This window comes from Physeter macrocephalus, chromosome 11, assembly GCF_002837175.3.
Source record: "Physeter macrocephalus isolate SW-GA chromosome 11, ASM283717v5, whole genome shotgun sequence".
Lineage (NCBI taxonomy): Eukaryota > Metazoa > Chordata > Mammalia > Artiodactyla > Physeteridae > Physeter > Physeter macrocephalus.
The window spans coordinates 63,749,584-63,775,853 of NC_041224.1; the positions used below are offsets into that span (position 1 = coordinate 63,749,584).

Sequence of the window (26,270 nt, forward strand, 5' to 3'; positions counted from 1 at the left end):
GAAGAAACAGAAATAAAAGAATACAAATTGGAAAAGAAGAAGTAAAACTGTCACTGTTTGCAGATGATATGATACTATACATAGAGAATCCTAAAGATGCCACCAGAAAACTACTACAGCTAAACAATGAATTCGGTAAAGTTGCAGGATACAAAATTAATGCACAGGAATCTCTTACATTCCTATACACTAATGACGAAAAATCTGAAAGAAAAATTAAGGAAACACTGCCATTTACCATTGCAACAGAAAGAATAAAATACCTAGAATGGAAATAAAAACAAAAATAAACAAATGGGACCTAATGAAACTTCAAAGCTTTTGCACAGCAAACGAAACCATAAACAAGAGAAAAAGACAACCCTCAGGATGGGAGAAAATATTTGCAAACCAATCAACGGACAAAGGATTAATCTACAAACTATATAAATAGCTCATGCAGCTCAATACTAAAAAAACAAACAACCCAATCCAAAAATGGGCAGAAGACCTAAATAGATGTTTCTCCAAAGAAGACATACACATGGCCAAGAAGCACATGAAAAGCTGCTGAACATCACTAATTATTAGAGAAATGCAAATCAAAACTACAATGAGGTATCACCTCACACCAGTTAGAATGGGCATCATCAGAAAATCTACAAATAATAAATGCTGGAGAGGGTGTGGAGAAAAGGGAACCCTCTTGCACTGTTGGTGGGAATGTAAATTGATACAGCCACTATGGAGAACAGTATGGAGGCTCCTTAAAAAACAAAAAATAGAATTACCATATGATCCAGCAATCCCACTACTGGGCATATACCCAGAGAAAACCATAATTCAAAAAGACACATGCACCCAATGTTCATTGCAGCACTATTTACAATAGCCAGGTCTTGGAAGCAACCTGAATGCCCACTGACGAATGGATAAAGAAGTTGTGGTCCATATATACAATGGAATATTACTCAGCCATAAAAAGGAATGAAATTGGGTCATCTGCTGAGACGTGGATGGATCTAGAGACTGTCATACAGAGTGAAGTAAGTCAGAAAGAGAAAAACAAACATCGTATATTAACGCATGTATGTGGAACCTAGAAAAATGGTACAGATGAACTGGTTTTCAGGGCAGAAATTGAGACACAGATGTAGAGAACAAACGTGTGGACACCAAGGGGGGAAAACCATGGGGGTTGGGGGTGGTGGTGTGATGAATTGGGTGATTGGGATTGACATGTATAGACTGATGTGTATAAAATCGATAACTAACAAGACCCTGCTGTATATATATATAAAAAAAAAAGAGTTTCAACATATTCATTAGGAGTACAAGCTCACAAATACCCAATGGTACATGAAGACATGAAGCCTGTCATGCCTAATGGATGTAGAGAAGAGAAAAATTCAACCAACTACATAGATAAATTAGTGGGTTTAAGACATACTGATGGTAACTATTCTTTCAGATCTAAAAAGGCTATTATGATTATGTAATAACCTATATGGGAACCATTCTGCTGTACACCTGTACACCTGCTGTACAACTGAAACTAACACAACACTGTAAATCAACTATACCCCAGTATAAAATAAAAATTAATTTAAAATAAAAATTAAATTAAAAAAAAATTAGAAAACAAATAACAGTATAAATAAATAGACTATTACATACAGAATGGGCTGACATCAATTTTAGCTGCAGAAGGAAACAAACAAAACCATCTTCTAATGACAGTAGAATACTGTAAAGTAGAGTATGAATTTTGGTAGTATCCTTAAACTATCTCCCACTGTTATTGACCAACTACAAAGAGGGTAGTGTGACAGGGATGGTGATATAGTTAAGAACACTCCTCTGCCCTAAAGGCATAGTCAGTGAGAAATTTACTGACCTTTATCCCGTATTTCACTTTCCCGGCATAATGCTTTATAATAAAAGCAGGCTCCATCACAGCTGGAAATTCAATGTAAGAATTCTCTTCATGTTGATGCTTAAATTTGTCCAGCAGTGTTTGATTTGTAGCCTGTGGAAAGCTGAATTAAAAATAAAAACAAAAACACTAAAGAAAGATGCAGCAGTTAATATAGTCGTTTTTTAAAATACACTTTAATTACATTTCCATCTAACACATTTAGCAAATTACAGTGAGTTTTCACTTAAATAAATTCTCATAACAAGCTGAAAAATGAGTAAAACAAGAATTGGTATTCCTATTTTGTAGATGAGAGCTCAAAAGTTGTGATTTGCCTAACTCACACTTTGCAAGTGGCAGAAGCGAGAAATTAACTCAGGTCTTTGGATATTTAGCTTAGGTCACAGTGTGCTGCACTACCATAAAACCCAAAGAATAATAAAAACCAAATCATATGTTGTTTGGGGTCAAGAACTTGCAGTAAGAGAATCATCTCTCAATTTGGATAGGTCCTTTAAATCACTGTCATTTTTTGTTTTTTTTCTTCATGTATGAATTAAGTAGTAATTTTCTTACCTACACCAGTTACTGTATAGCTTTATATTATATCTATTATTATTTCAAATATACAACAATGGGTTTATACTCACTGATGAGCATTTCATATCTGGGAATCATTCAAATAATATTAAGAAGTAACTACATAATAGTAGTACAGGCATATAAAACTTCAGAAGAGAAAGAAATCTCTAGTTGGGAACAATGGAAAGGTTCACAGAAGATAAAGGAGGCAATTAATTACGAGCTAGATATTAAAGGTTGGGTAGGAGTTTCAAATACAGAAAATAATCACTGACAAATAAAAAGGACATGGCAAGTATCTTTCAGAGAATAGTTTTATTTAACAGTAGCTGAAATAATGAAAAATAATGTGACGTGAGATTGTAAAGATGCTGAATACGATATCTAATGCGTAAAAATGATTCTAAAATTACAACGAAAATGGTTAATTACATAGTACATATTGGAATCAGGAAGGAGAATGATCTTTGATGTCAGACAGTCATTGCTTAGATTACCAATTCTGTCTGTGACCTTGGGCAAGCTAGGTACAACCTTCTTTAAGAACTGGTTTGTTAATACATAAAATGAGTAAAATGAGGTAACACAGTGCTAGTAGAATTAAACACTAGTTAAAAACACCTAACACTAGCTGACATCCTATAGGGATGATATAAATGTTACCTACTTTTTTATGTTGCCAACAGTGCCATTTTCCTAGTCAACTAGGCCTGCTTTTGCATTCAAATACTATCCCATCCTCAAAATATCTCCACTATCTAAGCTCTTCCTCTCCTATCCCGAACTCTCAGCCATTCTAGAGTGGATTACAACTCTTAAACAATTTCAGAGAGTACCGCAACAGCCTCTACAGTAGCCTCAGCGATTCTAATTTTACTTTGTTTCATGTCACCAAACGGAACTATCAAAATAAATTTTCCTACAATAGTGCTTTAATTGTGTGCCTCTCCTACTCTGGAAAACTGGAATCCAAGCTCCTAAGCCTAGACCAACCCAACCTCTGCAAACTTACCCCTCACTACTCCACAGCAGAATGCTTCTTTTCAGGAAGGATGCTCACCTCATTGTCTCTTAGGTAAAGGTTTATTTACCTTCTAATCCTCTGAGTAATCAAAAAACTTATGATTTGTTTTTCTCTTACTTTTGAATGGAGAAAAGAAATTTTGAAAGGAAGGAGGACAGATATGAGAACAATTTTTATTCCAAACAAGGAAAGATGGAAAGAAAAACTCTCCACATGTCCTGCATTCAACAAACATTTGTGGATACATACTACATAACCAAGCAAAAGGGCTTGGAACAGAGTCAGAGCGGATATTGTGCATTTCAAAGCTCTTCATCTAGTGTTCCCCAAAGGCTAGCTGCAGGGGCAGCCTTAGAGTAGTGTTTCTTTGCATATAAGAAGTACCTCTGGGAGCTTTCAAAAATACCAATGCCTGTTCCCCATCTCCTGTGATTCTTCTGAACTGATGCTAGGCCGGTGACACATCAGTACTATTTAGAAGTTCCCCCAGGTAATTCTTATGAATAGGCAAGATTGATAAAATGCTGTCTTAAATGAATGCTCTGATCTTAACTTCAGTTTGTTAAAATGCAGATTCTGATTCAAGAAATCCGGGGTGTAGGACTTCCCTGGCGGTCCAGTGGTTAACACTCTGCACTTCCAGTGCAGGGGACACGGGTTTGATCCCTGGTCAGGGAACTAAGATCCTGCATGCCGTGCGGACATAAAAAGAAAAAAGAAAAAGAAATCTGGGGTGGAAGTATGAGATTCTGTACTTCTAACAACCTTCAAGGTGCAGCCAGTGCTGATCAGCAGATCACACTAAGTACTACAGAAAAGACTGATAACAATCTTAACTTTGCTTACACCATTCCTCCTTTCTAAATTCCACACTGCATCCTTTAGAATCTAGTTTATAAAATTTGAACAGCCTGTAGATAGCAAAGACAAGATTAAATAAGACTTCTAACTTCCAACCCATGCATCTAAAGCACTACAAACACTGAATGAAGCAGGAACACCACTAAGGATATATTTCATGTAATGTATTCCCTACAGAACAAAATATTTTTAGAGTAAAAATACTCAAAGTGATTCCCTAAACAGCTCTTCCTAAATGAGACTAATTTATTTTCAACCTCTCTTTGTAGGTACATGACAGAGGGAAAATATCTCATGCCTTTGCATCTTCTGGAGTGTTAAAGCATAGAGACAAAGCTGGTGCCTTTACAAGGGGAGGTAATAATAGGACTGATGGACTGACTTATAAAGAAAGGGAAGTAATACTATGGTTTATTAAAAATTTTTATGGAGAACTAATATAAAAGCATAATTGAAGTGATAATTAAGAGATTGTTCAGTCCAATCTCCTACCTACAATAATACCCTGACAGATGATGCAAAATAATTACTATAATGGGAAATTTTATTACTTTATGAAGCAGCTGCTAATCAGCTCTAATGATTAGAAAGTTCTTCCTTATATTGAGCCAAAGTCTGTCTCCCTGTAATTTCTGGCCATGTGGCTTAACCCTAGAAGCTTTTGGGTAACAGCAAAGAGGTGCCATTCTCTTCATGGGGTAATATTTACATTTATGTGAGGTACCAACTGACCAGGTAAAGATGGTCTTTATAAAATAAGATGTGCACTCAATGAAATTCTGCTTAAAGAATAACAGACCAGACAAAACCCCTTTGCTCTATTCATGCTTTAATTATAAATCCACTAGCTCATCTGCTGCTCACAACCACCGTAAGATATACAGCACACAGCATTATAATTTATCATCATCATTTCCTTTTTGCATGCAAGAAAACTGAGGACCAAAGATATTAAGAGATTTGCTAAGGGTAGTTAATAGAGTTGGAATACAACCCTGAACTTCTGACTCTACAGCCTAAGTATTATTGTGAAGCAATACAGGACAATACTTCAAAGCACACACTTATTACTCTGCTCTCTGTATCTACGTGTTTGTTTTTGTTTGGTTTATTCATTTATTTTGTTTTCGTTTGTTCATTAGTTTTTTATATACCAGAGGAGATGGGGTGGGGGGAAGGCAAAATTGGTAAAAGGGATTAACTGTATGGTGACAGAAAATAAATTTTTGGTGGTGAGCACACTGTAGGGTATACAGAAGTAGAAATACGATGTTGTAAACATGAAATTTATATAATGTTATAAACCAATGCTACCTCAATAAGAAAGGAAAACAAAAGCTAAGGTTAAAAAAATAATAAAGCTTAGTTAGAAATACCTGGAGTCCAGGTATTTGAATTTGAATATTTGAGTTTGAATCTTGAGTCCATCATTTACCACATATATGATCTTTTTCTCGATTGCTTAAACTTTCTTGTTCTTTTACCATAATATAGCTCAAACAAAAAGAACTGCTTATCATTTCAATATCTACCATAATGGGTCTCAACACTAAATATCAAAAATCACCTATGATGCTTTCCAAAATAAAATACACCAGAAGTAAGGTATGTAGGCTGAGTTAAGAACTAATAACCTTACAATTTTATAAGAGACAATGTATGTTTCAGGACATATAGAGCAATACAAGAAACCTTCATGACTTTGGACATAAAATTAAAATATTTTTTGTGTTGGCTGCATTTTACTTCATTTAGATTAATGGCAATAAATGTGATAGACTGGTGATAGAGTGGTTAGATGTAACTGTTAGCAGTCTCCTTTCCAATATATTTTGCATTCTGCCATATTACTTTATAATTCTATGTAGCAATTCTGTGTTTATGGCATATTAACAGGATGACATATAACTTACCATACATACCAGGATATTCTGAGAGTAAAAGTAGGCACCTTTAATAACTAAAGTGAACAACAGGCATAAACTTTAGACTGTCCCACACAAACCTGGTATATAGTCATCCTATGATAGTAAATGCTTAATATTTTATATTGTAGTTTAATGAGTATAATATTAAGCTAGGAATCAGGTGAACTAATTCAATTTCTAAATATTTTACTGAAGAGTCACAGAAAACCAACACATACTTCACCACTTTGGTTTCTCCAATTCTAGATTTGCCATCTCTTAGGATAATTAAACTATAAATAATACTTTATAGAGCACTGAGAACACTCTGGAGGATGCTATATTTCTGAAGCATACATATAAGTTTAGTATACTGAACAGTGTTATCAAGGGATGGCAAATATCTAGCATATGTTGCCACTTAAAACCTGCACAGCCATGGCAGATATCACGAATCTATTATTATCTTCTCTTCTGCAAAACAGGAAAACTGCAAACACATCTGATATATAAAACTTTTTTTTTAAGAGCACTGAATAGTCAAAGATATTAAATTGAGCTGGTAAGTTAATGGGCTTTATGTAAGTTATACAGTCTTAATTTGGTACTTGTAAATAGCACTAAGTAGGCCTTCTACCTATAATACTCCAAGAGTTAAGACAGCAGAAGGATTTAGAAAGACCTTTTTTTTCACAATCAGTTAATTTACCATGTAAAACTGCTGTAAATGATAATGTGTACAGATTTTTCTGTTCAAACATTCAATTGTAAACTTCTTGTTAAGACTGTTATCTTTCTATTGCTTTTGTATGGAATGACACTGCAAAAATAAAAAGGACCTTCTTTAACTGGGAAAAAAAACTTTTCTGTAAATTAATTTTTATTGGCATCTAGTTGCCAACTAGATGCCAATAAAAATTAAAAATAAACCCATTCTTAAAACACACAGACTTAATTCAGGAAGAGAGGACACAAAAAACAAAAACAAAAAAATAAATATAAACCAACAAATCTAACATCAAAGTGACTCTGTAGAAGAAATCTGGAAAAACTCAAGGAAAAAATGAGTTCTATAGTGAAGTCCATCCAATTTTCTTAGAAACACACAAACACACACAAAAAAGGCATACACGGGAAACTTTGGCTCTTTACTTAATAATGTTAAGAAGAAAATGTAGGGCTTAAGAAGACATGAAAAGCCCAAATGGCCAATAACAAAACTAAAAAGAATCATACTCACTTGCTTTCTTCATCCAAAAGATGGAGCAGGCCTGTTGGTTTCTTGCTAATAAGATTTATGCAACAGGTATTATCAATATAATCTATATTGTGCCAGCTGATACCTTCAGCTCTATATTCCTCCTAGGAAATAACATATTAACAATATATTCATCTGGCAGAAAATAACAGGAATGTGAGAATAAGGACTAAAAAGCTTGTACCAGGATTAAAAGAATAGCTTAAACTTTTCTCTTTTAAATCACTAATCCACACAATGGAAGAATGTATAAATTTCACTTGTATAAAATCTCGATATAGGGTATGTCTGTTTTCTTTTAAAAGTACATGCAACCAAATTTTCTGGTTAGACTCCTATTTGTGATTCCACTCAGATGAGAATTTAGGGCTGGATTTGTTTTAGCCACACTATCTGATGACTGCACTAAGGAAAAATATAAAATGAAAAAGCCTAATTTCTCCCACACGACTCTAAGCCATCAAAAAGAACTGCTGGGTTGTCAACAATGAATTTAATGAAACAATGTCTGGGAAAAGTGGAAAACTATCACCTCCAGTGATCACTGATATAAATCATATGGAATTCATACACACGGAACTTCGGCAAAATAAAACTCTTACAACACCTTTCAAAAGGTGGGGGCAGGGTAGTTTCCCAAATTTCAAGACTAAATAACTCAAAGCTCACATACTAGCAACTATTCAGGACTCTCTTATGAAGCCCGCATGGGGCCTTCCTCAATTTCTATACCAGGAAATCTTCTTTTATTCATCTCTGTGATGCTTTTACTTTTAAACTGTCAGAAAGATGCCCCTGAGAACAAAGAAATTACGTTTCTACATTGCACTGATATTTAGGCACCAAATAAATATCCTGTTCATCTGATGGTTTTAGTATTCACTGATTACACCTGCATACTTCTCTACAAATATGGTGGTTTTGTGAAATAGTGATTTTGTAATTTTATCATTCTTTCCGTATTATCATTATCCTGTAAAGAAAAAGTGGACCCTACTATAAACTACAGTCATTCTAACTGGGAAAGGTAAATGCTTAATTCTTTCCTCATAATTAACAATTTCACAAGTAAGTAATGCTATACAAAGGTCACCCCCAAGCAGTGGTAAGAAAATTTGTTCCCTATTCTTTTTCATAGCATGGATAAAAAGCGTACTAATATAGTACGAGCATATGGATTTTTATAGACATTACTAGCAGTCCAAAATCCCTTCTCATCCCCTTTTCCCAATGATGATTCAGACCCTCTTGCCCAAAGTTAACTATTATCCTAATTTCTAATGCCACTGATAAGATTCACCTGTTTATAAATATTATATAAATAGAATCATATACTACATATTCTTTTCATCTGGCTTTTTTTCTTTTACTCAACATTATGTTGTAGGATGCATCTAAAGTTCATTCATTTTAACTGCTGTAGGGCTGGGGTTGTGGAGTACAACATTTGCTCATTTATGCATTGTCTAGGCTGCTTTCTCAATATAACAGCAGAGCTGAGACCATACGGCCCCCCAAACCTAGAAGACTGATTTGTCTGGTCCCTTTATAGAAAAAGTATGCCAAAATCGGCTATGGAGATTAAGTCTCAAACTTTAATATACAACAGAATCATGTAGAGAGCTTGTTAAAAACAGAAGCCACAAACCCAGAATTTGTGAATAAGTAGGTATAGGGTGGGATCCTATATTTGCATTTCTAAGGAGTGCCCAAGTGATGTTGATGGTACCAGTAGGGGTAGGAGAAGAACAACTCTTTGAGAACCAATGCTGTAGAGTATTTATATACAATGTATTTAGCTATTTATATTGATATATATCAATAGACTATTGATAGACATTACACTTATTTCCAATTTCTGGCCATTAAAAATAATGACATTATGAACATTTCTATATAAAACTCTTGTTGAACATTTATATATATTTTGAGAGTGAAACCACAGGCTTATAAACTACACATGTATAACCTCAGAAGATACTGCCAAACAGCTTTCTAAAGTGGTTGTACCAATTTATGCACCTACCACCAGTGTATGGGACTTTCTGGTGCACAGTATTTCTCTAATACTTGTATTGTCAGTCTTTTCCATTTTAGTCATTGGTGAATGCTTAGGAATATTTAATTATGTTTTTAATTTTATTTTCCCTAATGACTAATAAGTGAAAAATCTTTTCCTATGTTTACTTCCCATTTGGATGTCCTCACATGCCTGTGGTTCCTGATAAAAATTCTTAGAAAACAACCTTGCCTTGTTCTCAGTCTTAGGGGGAAATCATTCAGTGTATTTCCATTAAGTTTGACATTAACTGTTGGTTTTTCTGTAAATGCCCTTTATCAGGAAGTTCCCTTCTATATGTACCTAGTTTGCTAAGGGTTTTGTTTTGTTTTTGACAAGAATGAATATGTAAATTTATCAAATGCTTTTTACATTTCTATTGAGAGCACCATGAATTTTTTCTTTTGTTTTGTTAATAGATGAATTAAATTGATAGGTGGTTAGATGTAACACACAACAGGAAAAACACCATTTGGTTCTGATGTATTATCCTTTTATATATCTTGCTGGATATATATTTGTTTAGAATTTTTAAATCTACATTTATGAGTGAAATTGACAATTTCCACTTCTAATAATATCCTTCACAGATTTAGAAAGCAATGTTATCCTGGCCCCAAAAAATGTGTTGAGAATTGTCCCCTTTTTTTCTATTCCACGTAAGAATTTATGTCAAACTGAAAATAATTCTTTCAAAGTCAGCAGAATTCATCCGTGGTGCCATTTTGGCTTACAATGTTCTTTATGGAAAGGTTTTTAATTACATATTCAATTTCTTTAGTAGTTATAGAGTTAAACTTTGTATTTCATCTGTGTCAGTTTTGAAAAGTTTTTTCTCATATATTTAATAAGGCTTACAGACATGAAGTTGTTTAGTATATCCTACTATCTTTTTAACATGTGTAGGATACACCATGATGTGGTCTTTATCATTGGAATTCTGGCTATTTATATCCCTCTCCGTCTCTCTCTCACACCAATTTCTTAAGGGTTATATCAATGTTATTAGTCATTTCAAAGTATTACTTTTCACTCTGTTGATCCTCTCCCATAATATATTTGTTTTCACTTTTATTTAATCTTCTTTTTTTTCTTTATTATTTCCCTCTTTCCACTTTCCTTTGGTTTAGTTTGCTGAACTTTTTCCAATTTGTTAATCGTTGCTCTTCAACCTTAAAATCTTCTAACAGCTATAAAATTTTCCTCTAAGTAAATCATCAGTCACACTTCTTTAGTGACTCAAGTGCACCTTTAGTCACAAGTTTTAATATGTAATATATTAAGTTCAATATATTTTCTAATTTTTTTCAACTTCTAGGCTATCTAGAAATTCATTACTTAATTTTTAATCATAAAGTATTTTCCAGTTATCTTCTTGTTGTTGGTTTCTGATATAAATTCATTATGGTACTGAGATCTGTGTGATTTCAAAACTGTGAAATCTGACCCTTGTTTTATGGTCCAGTATATAACCAAATTTTGTAAATTTGCAGTTATCTATGTATGTCAGATAAGTATTTGCCTTAAAAATCTTCTATATCCTTATTTGATATAGGTCTCAGACCCACGGAAATTGGCATTCTGACATCAAGGGCAGGCAGGACTAGGTACCCTCAAAAGCACCCACCCAATTCTCTGGGTGCTTTACATCTTCTGTATCCTTACCAATTTGTGGTCTGCTTGTTCTATCAGCTATTCAGCAAGGTATGTTAAAATATTCCACCAAAATTACAAATATATGTTTGTTTTTAGTTTTATCAATTTGTTTTATATACTTTGAGGCTGTATTATGAGGTACCTATAAATCTGGAATTGTATAGTTTCTGATGAACTGATCCTCTTAGTATTATCAAATACTCCTTTTTTATCTCTAGCAATGCTTAAAGTGTGATACTAATACAGTTAAATCAGTTCTTTTTTTGTTAAGGCTTGCTAAATCTTTTTCCATCCTTTTACTTTTAACCTTTCTGTATGCTTATATTTAAAGAGTCTCTCTTAGAAGGAGCGATTTAGTCTTATTTTATATTCAGCCTGACAATCTCTGGCTTCTAGTTGGAGTAATTAGTCCATTTATATTTAATGTAATTACTGGTATTTGTGGGATTAAATCAACCATCTTAGCATTTGCTATTTGTCCTGCTTTCTTGTTATTGCTTTTATTCCTCTTTCTTGCTTTCTTTTGTATTACTAGAGTTGTTTTTACTTCACTTGCTTCCCATATTAACTTAAGAGTTTTATATTCTTTTCTTACTTGGTGGTTATCCTAAAATCATAAGACACATTCTTAACTTATCAATGTCTAACAGAGAAAAAAATCTTCTATCACTTGGCATTTAATGAAAAAATATTACAATACCTTAAATTCTGTATCCCTTCCTGAATTAAATGCTACTGTACTCACATGTTTTAGCTCTACACAGACATTAAACCACAAAAGATATTTTTATCTTTGGCAAATTTTGTTAAAATTCATTTAGATTCACCCACTTTTTTACATTGTTCATTGCTTTTCATTCATTCCTGCAACTCTGAGTGACAATGGGAATAATTTAGTTACTGCCCAAATAATCAATTTTAAGGAAAATACCCCACTGTCTTCTGGCATCCACTGTCTCCCCTGAAAGACTGACTTTCAATTTTATTGTTGCTTCTTTAAAGGTACTGTTTCCCCCATCTCTGGCTGCTTCTCAGATATTGTTTTCATTGGGGTTTTTAAATTTTTTTGGCTGCATTGGGTCTTTGTTGCCATGCGCAGGCTTCTCATTGCAGCGGCTTCTCTTGTTGTGGAGCATGGGCTCTAGGCGCGTGGGCTTCAGTAGTTGCGGCACAAGGGCTCAGTAGTTGTGGCTCGTGGGCTCTAGAGCACAGGCTCAGTAGTTGTGGCACACAGGTTTAGTTGCTCCATGGTATGTGGGATCTTCCCGGACCAAGGCTCAAACCCATGTCCCCTGCACTGGCAGGCAGATTCTTAACAACTGTGCCACCAGGGAAGTCCCTGTCTTTGTCTTACTGTATGGCTGTCTTTGTTCTTATCATGTTTTGTATTCTTAGGGCTCTCAACTGTGTGCTTGTTGAAATTTTTTTGTTTTGTGTTTTAAGTTTTGGAAAATTCTCAGCCATCACTTTTTTCAAATACAGCTTCTATCCTATTCTCTCTCTTTCACATACATCTTTCCAGAATTCCTGTTACACATGTTAGACTTTTTTACTATGCCCCATGTCTCTTACACTATTTGTATTTTCCTCTTTTAGCTTTATTCATCAGGCTGTTATTTCTTCTGGCCTATCTTCCACATCACTAATTTTTTCTTAAGCTACATCTAACTAACTGTGAAAAACTAATGTTTTTAATTTCACTCTACTTTTTAGTTCTAAATTTTTTAAATTTTCCTTTAGTTCTAAATTAGTTTTAAATTTTCCTAAATTTAGGATTCTTTAAAACAGTTTGTAGTTTTTTAATAAAATTATCACTTAAAAAAAATTTCTTGAAACCACTGTTACTTTAAAGTTCATGTTTGATAAAATCATTATCTGGATCCTCTATGGTATAGTCTATTGTCTCACTTGGTTCTTATTCATGTTGGTTTCCTTCCTTGTATGTCTTAAAAAACAAACAAACTTCTCAGTTAAAAACTGAATGCTTGTATGTGAAAAAGTATAGAGATAACATTAGCACTAGAATGATTTCTTCCTCCACTGGAGACTGAATTTGCTCTTGGCAGGTGGCTAAGAACGTCAGAAACTCTACACTATTTTAACCCAATCAAGAACTGAGATTATTTTAAACTGGGCTTCAGCCCCTATGATGCCTTCTGTATTTCTGCTTTACCTTTACTCTAAGATATAACCCATTGAGGTCTTCAACCTAAAGCCTGTGGGAGTTGCCCGGGGGCTTCTCCTTGTTCTTTAAGCTGGAGAAAACCCTTTTAGGCTTCTCAGATTCTCAAGCCTGACTCTTTCAGAATCTGGTGGCTCTCTACCAGAAAAGAAACGTCTCTAGGAACAAAGCAGTCTCTGAATGCTGGGCTCAACTCCCTGGGTTTCATGCTTACATATCTAAGCCCTGTAAAACTTCACTTATTTGAAGGTACTCCAGTGCTTTCAAATATATTTTGTTCAGTTTTTTTTTAGATGTTCTGAAAGCAAGTTTCGTCAAAATTTCCTAGTCTGACATCCCCAGAAGTGGGACAGACAAAAGAACAACTCACCAGATTATGAACTCCACAGTAAGATCCCTGAACTCTAAAATGTCTATCTTCAATGCCTGATACATAATTGTTATTTGATTTACTGATGAATCAATGACCTAAGGAATAATTCTGAGCAAGTAAAGGAAATAAGAAAAGAGCAGTATTACAAATGATAACAGGAAACAGATTTTCAAATCATAGGAACCTCTTTTCGTCTGTCTCTTATTCCACATTATCTCTACAAATACCTTGATTTAGGACTCAGAATCACTCTCCCATACTACTTCAACTGGCTCATGGATTATGTCCTTCTCTCCAGTTCACCTCTCTTCAATCCATCTTCCACAGTTCCAATTCAAATCCTCTGCTAAATATACTTCAAATAGCTCCTCATTCTCTAAAGGAAAAATTCTAATCTTCTCTGCACAACTCTCTGACCCCAGGCTATTTCATCAAACTTACCTCCCTTCCTGCCTCCATCCTATATCCTATATTTTAGCTATACTGAATCATTTCCAATTCATCAAAACTGCTGTGCTATTCTATGCCTCACAGTTTTAAAGATATTGTTACCTTTGTTTAATATATCTTTTCCCCACTGACAGTCTGGTGAGCTCAACTTTCTATTCAAAACTCTATTCCAGAATCACCCCTGGGAAATCTTTGCAGACTTTCAGTAAGTTCTAATCAATTTCCTCCTTTATATCACTACTTTACCTTATAACTGATTATAGTACCTATCATCCTGCATGGCACCTGTTACATCTCTCTCCCATCCTATGTGCATATGTACTAATTTTGGGCAAAATTTAGAAATGAACTTCAGTAATCAAGATTTTCAAGATGTTTCCTCCCAAAGCATCTTTGGTACTTTTTTATTTCTGTGTTTTATTTTTTCAAAAAATTTAATCTACTTAACTGATTCTGTATTCAACTGAATTTAACAAATAGTCCCTGAGTATCCATCTCATAACAGGTACCAGACCAGTGATACACAAATAAATAAAACACTCAATATTTTAACTGACTAAATCTCTTATTTCCAGCAAATCCATTTTAAGTAGAAAAACATGAGGAGGGAGAGAAAGGAAGAATAAAATAGATGGGGTGGCAAAAAGTATAAATTTTCTCTAAGCTTTCCATAAATTACATCAAAACCTCACCCATTACATCACAAATAACAGAAGAAAATACTGAGACTTAAAAGAAAGAAAAAAAAAAAGCTATACCTTAGTATCTATGTCTTTTGATCCATAATTCCACCACATTGCCCACAACTATGATATATATGCAGGGTACCAAATAAATGAGGATCACCCACCCACCAAGTAGTTTTGAACACATTTTCCATCAACTTTAAGGTTTTATTTTTATACATGTTTTTAGGTAAGGCATTTCTCATGACTCCTCCATGGCTAATCTAGACTTCTAAATAAGGTAAGAATAATTTCAGTTCACAATAAGAGAACACCTTTCTCCTTCAAAAGCAATTTAACCAGTCTTCTGTTTAATGATCCACAGAGCAATTGATGCTTTTCTTTGAAAAATAAAAAACGCTGTCAACAAAATGCATTCCTCCACCCCTCCAACACACACAGCCATTTTAGGAGATAAAAATACTGATTTAGCATAATCTAGTAAAAAGAACACTGGATTGAGTAAAGAAACCAATCCCAGCTCAACTTTTGATTAAAAGCAAGAATTATGAAGCCAGAGTGTTTTGAATACAGGCTTTAGGCATCATTTGCAAAACCAGAATAAAAAGAGTACCCACTTAAGAGTAAGCACTACATATATGTTAGGTGATATTATAACAAATAATACTACCTTTTAACAGCTCTATAAAAGAGTCTAGCTAAAAGGTCATGTGCTAAAAACTTTAAGGAATCATCAAAATGGCCAAGACTAATGCTGCTTGTGTATATATTAATCAGTCCTTATAACTCTTTAAGTAAAACAGCAGTGCTTAAAGCCAGGACAGAGGACGGCAAGCCTCAATGACAGGAAAGACCTGTTGTGGTTTTCTGTTCATTTATTTTCTTCACTATTTCCTTTGAGGTGAATGTGAACCCTGCTTCTTTTTATACAAACTGAAATTCTGGGCTACAATCTCAACTTGTTACTGAATTCAGACTTGGAGAAAGGGCCCACGTTTCCTTCAACCCTGCATTTACCCTAAGAATTCTCATGGAAACTGATGGCTTGCTCTTTCTACACTAATTCAGTCAATTTGAACTTCTCAGAAGAAATATCTAGTTACTCATTTTGGTCTCTCTACACTGTCCTATTTCTTTGTATCCACACTCTGAGCTGATGTGAGATTCTGTTAATAAGCTCCTCTATCCCATCCTCGAACTAACTTAACATTACACACAGTGACCAAGCCCATGGCGGCAATTAAAAATCAAAAACATCAACAAAAATTCAAAACAAATCCATGTATTTTTTCATTCAAAGGTGCAGTCAAACAAGTACATATTATTGATTCTAATACTTGAGGCCTATTAAACAAAAAAGAAAACCCTGTGTGATAAGGCCCCAAAACTATGCTCTGATCTGTCATTTGCTTACACTAATATGAAGTCAATAATATTTGTATTGAAATACAACACTTAAAATACTTATCACGACTCTGACTCAAAAATTTATGTGTGTGTATGTGAAGGTGGGGGTTAGGGTTTAGGGAGCAGGAAGGGGGCAAGTGTACACACATTCAGGTACTCACCTGCTCCAATTTAAAGATATGCTGATTGAAGTAGTGTTGTAAGCGTTCATTAGCAAAATTAATACAGAACTGTTCAAAGCTGTTATTTTCATAATCTTCAAATCCAAAAATATCAAGAACACCAATAGACAAAGTCTGTGAAACAGGAAAAAAATTATGGTTAAAAAAGGATGCTCAAATTTATTTCATGCATAATATTCACAATGTAAGTAACAAAATGTTCTTCAACAGCAGTAGAGAGGAAAACTTGGGGGGCCAGTGTTCAGTCAAAATATACTACAAATGAAAAGCATGTTAGTTCTCTTTTTCTTCATCTTTTTCTTTTTATCTTAATTATAAAAATAGATCCAAAGTTTTAACACATGTAACTCATTGATTACTTTACAGAAATGTACAAAGCAGAGTTAATGCCCTGTTACCTCAATATCACAAATCTCTAAAACCCAAGAGACAGGGAAGGGAAAAACAGGCTATTGGAAAGTCAGAAGGTTACTAAAGTAAAGCTAGGTTACTCCTAGCTATGCCTGGTTATGCCAAAAGGATCATGCAATTTTTCCTAGTTTGTTTTTTTTCTCTATCCCAGTAAAATTCTGCACTAAGAATCAAGCTAACAGGTATGTTTAATTAGTCTTACACTGGCTAGAAATGAAATTGGATATCACAATATGTGGTTTCTTGAAGTTAAAACTTTAAAAATTTTTATCAAAAAAAAGAAACACACAAGATTTATGACATTAAACAGTTCTAAAAGGATTATAACAAAAAACAACAATCCCTTCCACCCTCAATTTCTGCTCCATAAAGTCAACAACACTCAAATCTTTTTAGTTGTTTGGGAAAGAATAGTATAATATAGTAAAAAATGTTTATTCCTCTATTTCTTGATATTCTACCTCCAGAAATTACCTTCTAACTTCTTACTATGGATGATAAATATTCAGTTATAATATCCCAAACCACCATTCTTCTCACCACCCCACCTTATTCTTAAAATACAGTTGTATGACAATTTTGATTAAATGAAAACAATTTTTCTCCACTGGTGCTAAGAGAGATACTGGGCAGACTGATGTAATATGTGATAAATAGTAAGAGACTTTTAAAAGTCTCCATTAAGAGTATTTTGTGTGATTAATACTGCTGACTAATTCTAAGTCCTTACAAAAAACAGTGAAAATAATGATCTTCAAAAATAAGTCAACTTGGGATTTCCCTGGTGGCGCAGTGGTTAAGAATCTGCCCGCCAATGCAGGGGACATGGGTTCGAGCCTTGGTCCAGGAAGATCCCACATGCCACAGAGCAACTAAGCCCGTGCGCCATAACTACTGAGTCTGTGCTCTAGAGCCCGCAAGCCACAACTACTGAGCCCACGTGCCACAACTACTGAAGCCCACATGCCTAGAGCCCGTGCTCCACAACAAGAGAAGCCACTGCAATGAGAAGCCCGTGCACCGCAGTGAAGACCCAACACAGCCAAAAATAAAATTAATTAATTAATTTTAAAAAATAAGTCAACTTGGTATATTACATTAGAATTAAAATCAATTTTCTACCTGTGGGCTTACTCAAAGCATGAAAAGGTCATGTAAGAGCAATTTTACATTTAAATATTTATGTTTTACATTTAAATATTAAAAATAATGAGGTCTAGATATATTTCAAGACATAACCAGGTAAAAAAAATACAAATTAGAAACAATACAGATAGCATGATCCTATTTTTATGTTTAAAAGCAACTCTGTACATGTACATCTATAGGAATGTAAGTACATAGGAAAAAAGCTCTGGAAAGACACACAGAACAGTTTCGCTGAATAGGGTCATAGAAGCAGAAATAAGGAGAGAAATAGCAGGGAATACAGATAAAAGGTGATACTTATTACTCTATATATGATTCTATGTTTTAAATTTTATGCATTATCCATTTTATTAAAACAGTTTTTCAGGAAAAATATATTATAATCCAATATATGTCTACCTTGGTATTTTGCTCCAAATCTTTACTATTCATAAGTGCATGATTAATCCGAAAAACTATCCAGTCAAACAGGGCACTATATAAAGACTTAGCCATGGAGTTCCTCACTGTCACAGCCTGGAAAAAAAAAAAAGTTAGGAGTCTAAGTGAAATTGGCAACAATCTGACTACGATACTATATAACAAAGTGTTTTGCTCTCATTCAAGAAAGAAAGCTTATTATCCTGAAATAGAAATTAATTTTTCTTTCAATATAAATAATCTAAAATTGAAGTTTTTTATATATACTCATTAATTTAATCCAACTCAGGGAATCCAGGCTAAAACTGCCATGAAAGATAAAGGAAACAAAACATGAGTCCACACATTTCAAAACACTTTTACTGAAAACTGGGGTATATATTTCACCTAGTAAAGAAGGTAGAATAGGAACTTTATAAACAAATGAACTTTGCCAGCTGAAGTGGGGAAGAGTATTCCAGGCATAGGAATCAATTATCAAAAAGGCATCAGTTAGGGCTTCCCTGGTGGTGCAGTGGTTGAGAGTCTGCCTGCCGATGCAGGGGACAAGGGTTCGTGCCCTGGTCCGGGAAGATCCCACATGCCACGGAGCGGATGGGCCCGTGAGCCATGGCCGCTGAGCCTGCGCGTCCGGAGCCTGTGCTCCGCAACGGGAGAGGCCACAACAGTGAGAGGCCCGTGTTCCACCAAAAAAAAAAAAACGGCATCAGTTATCTGTGGAATCCTAGTCATACCACCACAATTACATTCCTGGCTGTCTTCAGCTTGCCATCCACAGTAACCTCTGGAATTTCTCCATCCCCAAACAGTAACAATTCTTTCATTATGGAGTTATGTGATTTACTTTTTCCCCTCACCTCAAGCTTTCCCCAGTTTATGGAAACTCTCTGTACTATCTGCTCAATTTTTGTGTAAATCTGAAATTAGTCTAAAAAATGAAGTCTATTACTTAAAGAAAATCCAACATTTAGAAAGTACTGCAACCTAAAAATAGGGTTGTGGGGCACGTTATCTTAGACAGCTGAGTCCTAGAACTTAAAAGAATACAAATCAAAAGAAAAAAAAACAAATCCTAATAATTTATGTACTTCTCATCTAGGGACTTATTTTGAAGCTTGTATATTCAGGTACATATTTATATCTATGTTCTTAAGTTTAGAGGAAGTAGATAGTGTTGATTAAGAGCTAGACTATCTTCCAGTCCCGGTTTCTCTACTTATTCCAGCTATTTGACCTTGGTCAAGTTACTTAAACTCTTAGGCTACAGCTTTTTTTACATTTGTAAAATGGAGACAATACTATAACCGATCACACATAGATGATGAATGAATTTCTGAATTTCAGTGAAAAAAAAAACCCTCAAGTTTCCAGAACAAAAACTACTTACCTAAACTATCACCTACATAGGAAAGAGAAGACAGGTATTAAATTCTCTATCTTCAACACTAGATATTTGAAAATAATTGGAAAACGTTTAGAAGTTCTGAGACAAAAAAGGATGTGGCCCTAAAATTCTATTCTTAGGCAAGTTATCAACCAAGTATCTTTAAAATATCAAGAAAATCAATAGTAGAACATATAGAGAGAAAAACCATTGTATTTTCCCCAGAGGAGGGGAAAAAGAATAAAGACAATCTGATAAAATTCAGCAAAAGCAAAATATTTTAAAACACACAGTAAGAAAACATGTTCGTTAACACAATGAATATAAATGAGTTGAATTTTGTAGTTAAAAGACAAACCTCCATATCAAATTAAAAGATTTAGAGAATCCAAATATACCAAATATACAAATATAATGCCTATTTACACCATAACTCCCAATATTATACTTTTAGCCTCTTTTCTCTGAAATGCAGTCCTGCCTATCACAGCTTAACCTCAATAAGCCCAAATACCAATTAATTATTTTCTCACTCAAACAAGATCTCGTTCAGTGTTTCCTGTCTCACTGAATGGTACCAATATTCTACAGTTGTGTGTACCAGAAAATCAGGATTCATCCTTGATATCTCCTTCTTCCTCCCTGCTTCCCACTAAGCAAATCATTGCCCAATCTTGTTGATTTTACCATCTAAATTTCTTTCTTTTTAAATACATCCATTTCTCCCTATCAGTAGGTCACCATTCTAGACATAGCAGCAAGCAACTTTCTCCTCAGGAGTACTAACTACTATAGCCTCCAAACTCATCTTTCCACATTCACTCTTGCCCTCTGTGTTAGAATGATTCCCATCACCAGGTGTACATGTTCTCTATATCCTCTCCCAGTAAGTGTGAACAGGACTGTAAACATGATGGATTTCACTCCCATAACTATCTTATGTTATATGACAAGGGTGAAGGGATTTTAAAGATATAATTGTGGCCCAAAATCAGCTGAATTTTTTAGTTAACCCAAGAGATACTGTCTTGGGTAGAGCTGACCTACTAGGGACTGAGCCCATCCATCAGAGATTCTCCTGCTGGCCTTGAAGAAGCAAACTGCCATGTTGTGTACAGTACCACATGGCAGGAAATGGCAAGTAGACTCTAGGTGCTGAGAATGGTCCCTAACAGCCAACAAGAAATTATGGATCTCAGTCCTACAGCTGCAAGGAAGTGAATCCTGTCAACAATCTGTGAACTTAGAAGAGGATGTTGAGTCTCAGATAAGATCACAGCCATCATGAATATCTTGACTTCAGCCTGGTGAAACCCTGAGCAGAGGACCCAGCTAACCTGTGCCCAGACTGATGATCCATGGAAACTGTCAGATAATAAATCTGTATTATATTAAGTCACTAAGTTTGTTACACAGCTACAGAAAACTACCACGCTCTCCTCCAACTGACTTTTTCACACTGCTGCCAGACTGTCCTTAAAAAAATATCTAAGGCAACTTTTTTGCTTAAAACACTTCTTTCCATTGCTCTTCAGACAAAATGCTAAAATCCTTAAGGACTGCTCTTCATTTTACTCATAATGCCTAGCACAATTCCAGGCACAAGAAGTGTTTTCAAATATTTACTAAACAAATAAATATACCAAACAAAAATAAAGCAGGGGCTACAAAAATAATCTCAAAATGTTGAAGTTAAAGTTAAACATATAAATAAACATAAAGAAATATTTAATAATGATAAAAGTTGAGAAAGAAAATATAAAAGCATTGAACTTTTATGTAAAAGATGAACAAAACTCTTAAAACAGTTTGGCTTTTTCTCTTGTCTAGAAAGGAGCTCTCAAAGTTGGCAACTAAAAAATACGATATAAGATATCTGACATAATGAAGAAATGTGGACCTGTAGGTACAATTAGGAGAGACCCCAAAAATGGGATAAATGGATCAATGGGATAAATTAATCAATGTCTGCCTAGAAAGCATTCTCTACAGTTAAATCACTGTGTCCCCACCTCTCTGACTTCCAATCTCATATTCCTGTCCTATCTTTATAATTGTCAGTTTGATTTCTCAACACTTTCATAAAATTTCACCATAAAATAGTAGGCTTTTCAATAACTTTCCTACTCCTATACACCTGAGTGGTATAACAGTAATACTGGCACACTATAGCAATAAAACTTACCTGGAAGCCTTACTATACAGATGATATTTAAAGCCATGGGACTAAGTGAGAAAATCTAGATAAAGAGTATAGAGAAGAAAATACAAAGACTGTCCTAGGGCACCCAATCTTTAAGAAGTCAGGAAGAAAAGAAAAAACAAACAAAAAGAACTGCAAAGGAGTGGCCAACAATGAAAAAGTAAACCAAAAGAGTATGATGTGCTGGAAGATATGATGTGCTCAACAAGGAATAATCATTTGGGTTAAAGACTGCTTATTTATAATTCTACCTACCATCCACTTATCCCATATTAATACTATGAAACTTAAAAACGGTGATCAGATTGAGATCATTGGAGAAAAATGTAAGCGTATTGCTTAAAATTACATTCAACTTTAAGTTTCCAAGTTGACAGAAAGTTCACGATAAATTTCAAGAGTCCAGAAAACATTTCAATCCATACTGTTATTTTCATTCTATTAACAGAAAGAATATAAACCTAAACTTCTAAAAATGTTCAGAGTTCCTTGATTTCAAAGAAAATCTATTCATACCTCTGCCAGTTTGTATGGTAAAATAAGCTTTTCTCCCACTGTCACAGTCTTCCTTGTAACTAGTGCTTCAAATAGCATCTCTTCTTTAACCTATACAGTGGAAAAGTAAATTCAATATAAAAGATTTATGACTATGGTTGAATTATTTATTGAAAAGTCAAAGAGAGAAAAAAAATTACTGAGATTAGTAAATATGCAACAGAGAAAAAACAAAAACAAAAAGACAATACACTGGGCAATTTAAATATTGGCCAAAGTGGAATTTAAGTGTCCCACTCACCATACTTCACCATAAAAAAGACACAAAAGGTAAATAAGACAGATGGGTCTTTTTAAATTAAAGTTTTCTTTCTGATCATAATAGAGAAACATGTTTCATTGTGCAGAATATGAAAAATACAGAATGGCACAAAAAATATTTTAAGACAATCAACCATAATCCCACAACCTGGAGACAAGGACTAAAAAGTGACAATACTTCTTGAATTCCAGGGACATTATAATGGATACTTATTGATGTTTCAGATCTTTATTTTCACTTACAGATGTTAAACTTTAAGATAAAGTTGATGCTTCCTTTGTTCTTACTCTCTCTCTAGACGCCAATACAATCATGAATTTCACATGCATCATTCCAGTTCATATTTTTATACACACACACACACACACACACACACACATATATATGTATAATTTCAGTTCATGTTTTTATATTACAAACATGTTTTTGAGATCTATGTTGATAATTTAGATCAAGCGTATTCATTTTAACTGCTATATAGCATGTCACTATATAAATTACCACCATGCACAATCCATTCTCCTACTTGTAGACATTTATGTTATTCACAATTTTGCACCATCAGAAAATAAACTGCAGTGAATATTCTTTCATATGAGTTCAAGAGTTTCTCTGAAGTACATACCTGAACGTGGAATTACCAGGTTGTAGTGTACCTATTTTCAGCTTTACAGGATATTGCCAAACTCCTGTACATGGGTTTTACCCATTTGCTCTCTCTAGCAGAAGCACTGAGAGTTCTTATTTCTTCAAACCTTGACTATACTTGGTATCATCAGACTTTTGGTTTTTGCCATGCTGATGGGCATGAATGGTAAACAAGACCATTTTATAAAAGCATCCATACATAATAAAGCTTTGACATTCATAAAATTTTATGTAAACAATATGATATAAAATGTATCAAGCAAAAAGACTAGAGTACAAGGAGAAACTGAGTTATAAAACAAGAGAGTGAGGCATTACCCTGTCACCAGCAAATGCATGACATGTCGACCATTTTTTAAATATGATTACACAACACAGAAAATACACCTTCTTCTGGAGCATCCATTGCTCAATCTTCAAATTCCAAAAGATGGAAACAATTTGAGGCACATTAACTTCACAAAATGAACAGCCAAAGTTTAAATGTAAAACCTCAACCTTTCAGATATATTTAAAATATTTCAAGGAACAAAAATATATATAATTAAAACCAGATTACACAAAATGACAAAACTAACAAAGAAAAAACATATGTGATAAAAACCACTGTAGGGGCTTCCCTGGTGGCGCAGTGGTTAAGAATCCACCTGCCAATGCAGGGGACATGGGTTTGAGCCTTGGTCTGGGAAGATCCCACATGCCATGGAGCAACTAAGCCCACGCACCACAACTACTGAGCCTGCGCTCTAGAAGCCCGCGAGCCACAACTACTGAGCCCACGTGCCACAACTACTGGAGCCCACGTGCCTAGAGCCTGTGCTCCGCAACAAGAGAAGCCACTGCAATGAGAAGCCAGCGCACCACAACAAAGAGTAGGCCCCGCTCGCCACAACTAGAGAAAGCCCAGGCACAGCAATGAAGACCCAATGCAGCCAAAAATAAGTAAATTAAATAAATAAATTTTTTATAAAACCACTGTAGTATTATTGTGAGGTATATTTGTTCATGTAAGCAATTATTATTAAAATATTTAAAAACAGGGCTTCCCTGGTGGCGCAGTGGTTGAGAGTCCGCCTGCCGATGCAGGGGACACGGGTTCATGCCCCAGTCTGGGAGGATCCCACATGCCGCGGAGAGGCTGGGCACGAAAGCCATGGCCACTGAGCCTGTGCTCCGCAACGGGAGAGGCCACAACAGTGAGAGGCCCGCGTACCACAAAAAAAATAAAAAATAAAAAAAAATATGACCTATGTAGTAGACTCAAGAAATTTTTTTTTAAGGAACAAACAAATGTAAACTGGCAACAACGTGGAGCATAGGTTACTTCCATACATTTGTATAAATTGGTACAACCATGTAGAGAGTAATTTGTCAGTATCAGTAAAGCTCAATATGTGTATATACCATAACCCAACAATTCCACTCCTTGGACTATACCCAAGAATAATTCTCACACATGTTAACAAGGAGACATGTAGAAGAATGCCTGTCATAGTACTATCTATAAATGGAAAATTACAAACAACTTCACTCCCCACTAAAAAAGATAAATTATGTTTTATTCATATAATAGAATTTTATACAACAGCTAAAAATAAGAATCTAGAATATATAAACCAGCACTGAAAAATCCCCAAAACAAAATATGAAGTGAAAAAGTCAAGTTTTAGAATGATACATACAGTATTAACATTTATATAAAGTCTGAAAACATGCAGAACAACAAAACTATATATTCTTTATGGAAAGAAACATCTATCTATTCTGAAAGTGTAAAAACAAGAACAGGAATGACAAAAACTAAATTCAAGTCAAAAAGGTACAAACTTCCAGTTATAAAATAAATGTCACATGTCATGGGGATGTAATATACAGCATGGTGACAACAGTTAATAAAAACTGTAATCCATATTTGAAACTTGCTAAGAGAGTTGATCTTAAAAGTCCTAATCACAGGAAAATAAATTTTTTGTAACTATGTATGCTGAAAGATGTCAACCAGACTTACTGTGATCATTTTGAAATATATACAAATATTGAAATATTATGCTTTATACTTGAGACTAATGTTGTATGTCAATTATAACTCAATGAAAAATAAAAAACTGTAGAGAAATCATAAACAAAAAAGAAAATCTGAACACTGACTATATGTCTGAGACTAAAAAACAACTGTTAATTATTTTTAGGTAATAATAATAATAATAATAACATTGTGAAGTTTTTTAAAATTTTTGTTAGATTTAGATTTAGATTTAAAATTTGTTTGATTTGCAGTGTTGTGTTAGTTTCAAGTGTGCAGCAAGGTGAATCAGTTAATCATATACATATATCCACTCTTTTTATAGATTCTCTTCCCATATAGGTCATTACACAGTATTGAGTAGGGTTCTCTGTGCTATACAGTAGGTTAATTATTGTGAATATTTTAAAAACATCTAAATTATCTTTTAGATATTTGGGATTTTGTTTTGGAATTTGTTTTAAAAGAATTGGGAAGGAACAGAGGTGAAGATACAGATGAAAAGAGAGAGGCCACATTAATAAGTGATGAAGCTTAACAGTGGGTACTTGGGTTATGTTCATTATATGAGGGGTACTTGGGGTTCTCTCTGCTTTCGACTGCATTTAAAATTTCAATTAATAAAAACTAGAAAAAAAACTAAATTCATAGTAGTATTTACTTCTGCTGGGGGCAGAGTACACAGTGGACT

The 26,270-nt window shown here is 34.4% G+C and overlaps 1 protein-coding gene across 8 annotated transcripts in view; it reads right to left on the bottom strand.

Moving 5' to 3' along the window:
* The window catches only part of MYO9A (myosin IXA), a 283,494-nt gene that overhangs the window by 164,391 nt on the left and 92,833 nt on the right, over positions 1 to 26,270 (bottom strand). For all 8 annotated transcript variants that reach the window (XM_028495017.1, XM_055088082.1, XM_024128692.3 and 5 more), the window contains 5 exons: positions 22,608 to 22,697; positions 18,484 to 18,600; positions 16,504 to 16,638; positions 7,512 to 7,633; positions 1,877 to 2,018 (listed from right to left, as the gene is read on the bottom strand). In XM_028495017.1, the coding sequence (XP_028350818.1) occupies positions 1,877 to 2,018; positions 7,512 to 7,633; positions 16,504 to 16,638; positions 18,484 to 18,600; positions 22,608 to 22,697 (606 nt within the window). The remainder of the gene's footprint in view (positions 1 to 1,876; positions 2,019 to 7,511; positions 7,634 to 16,503; positions 16,639 to 18,483; positions 18,601 to 22,607; positions 22,698 to 26,270) is intronic.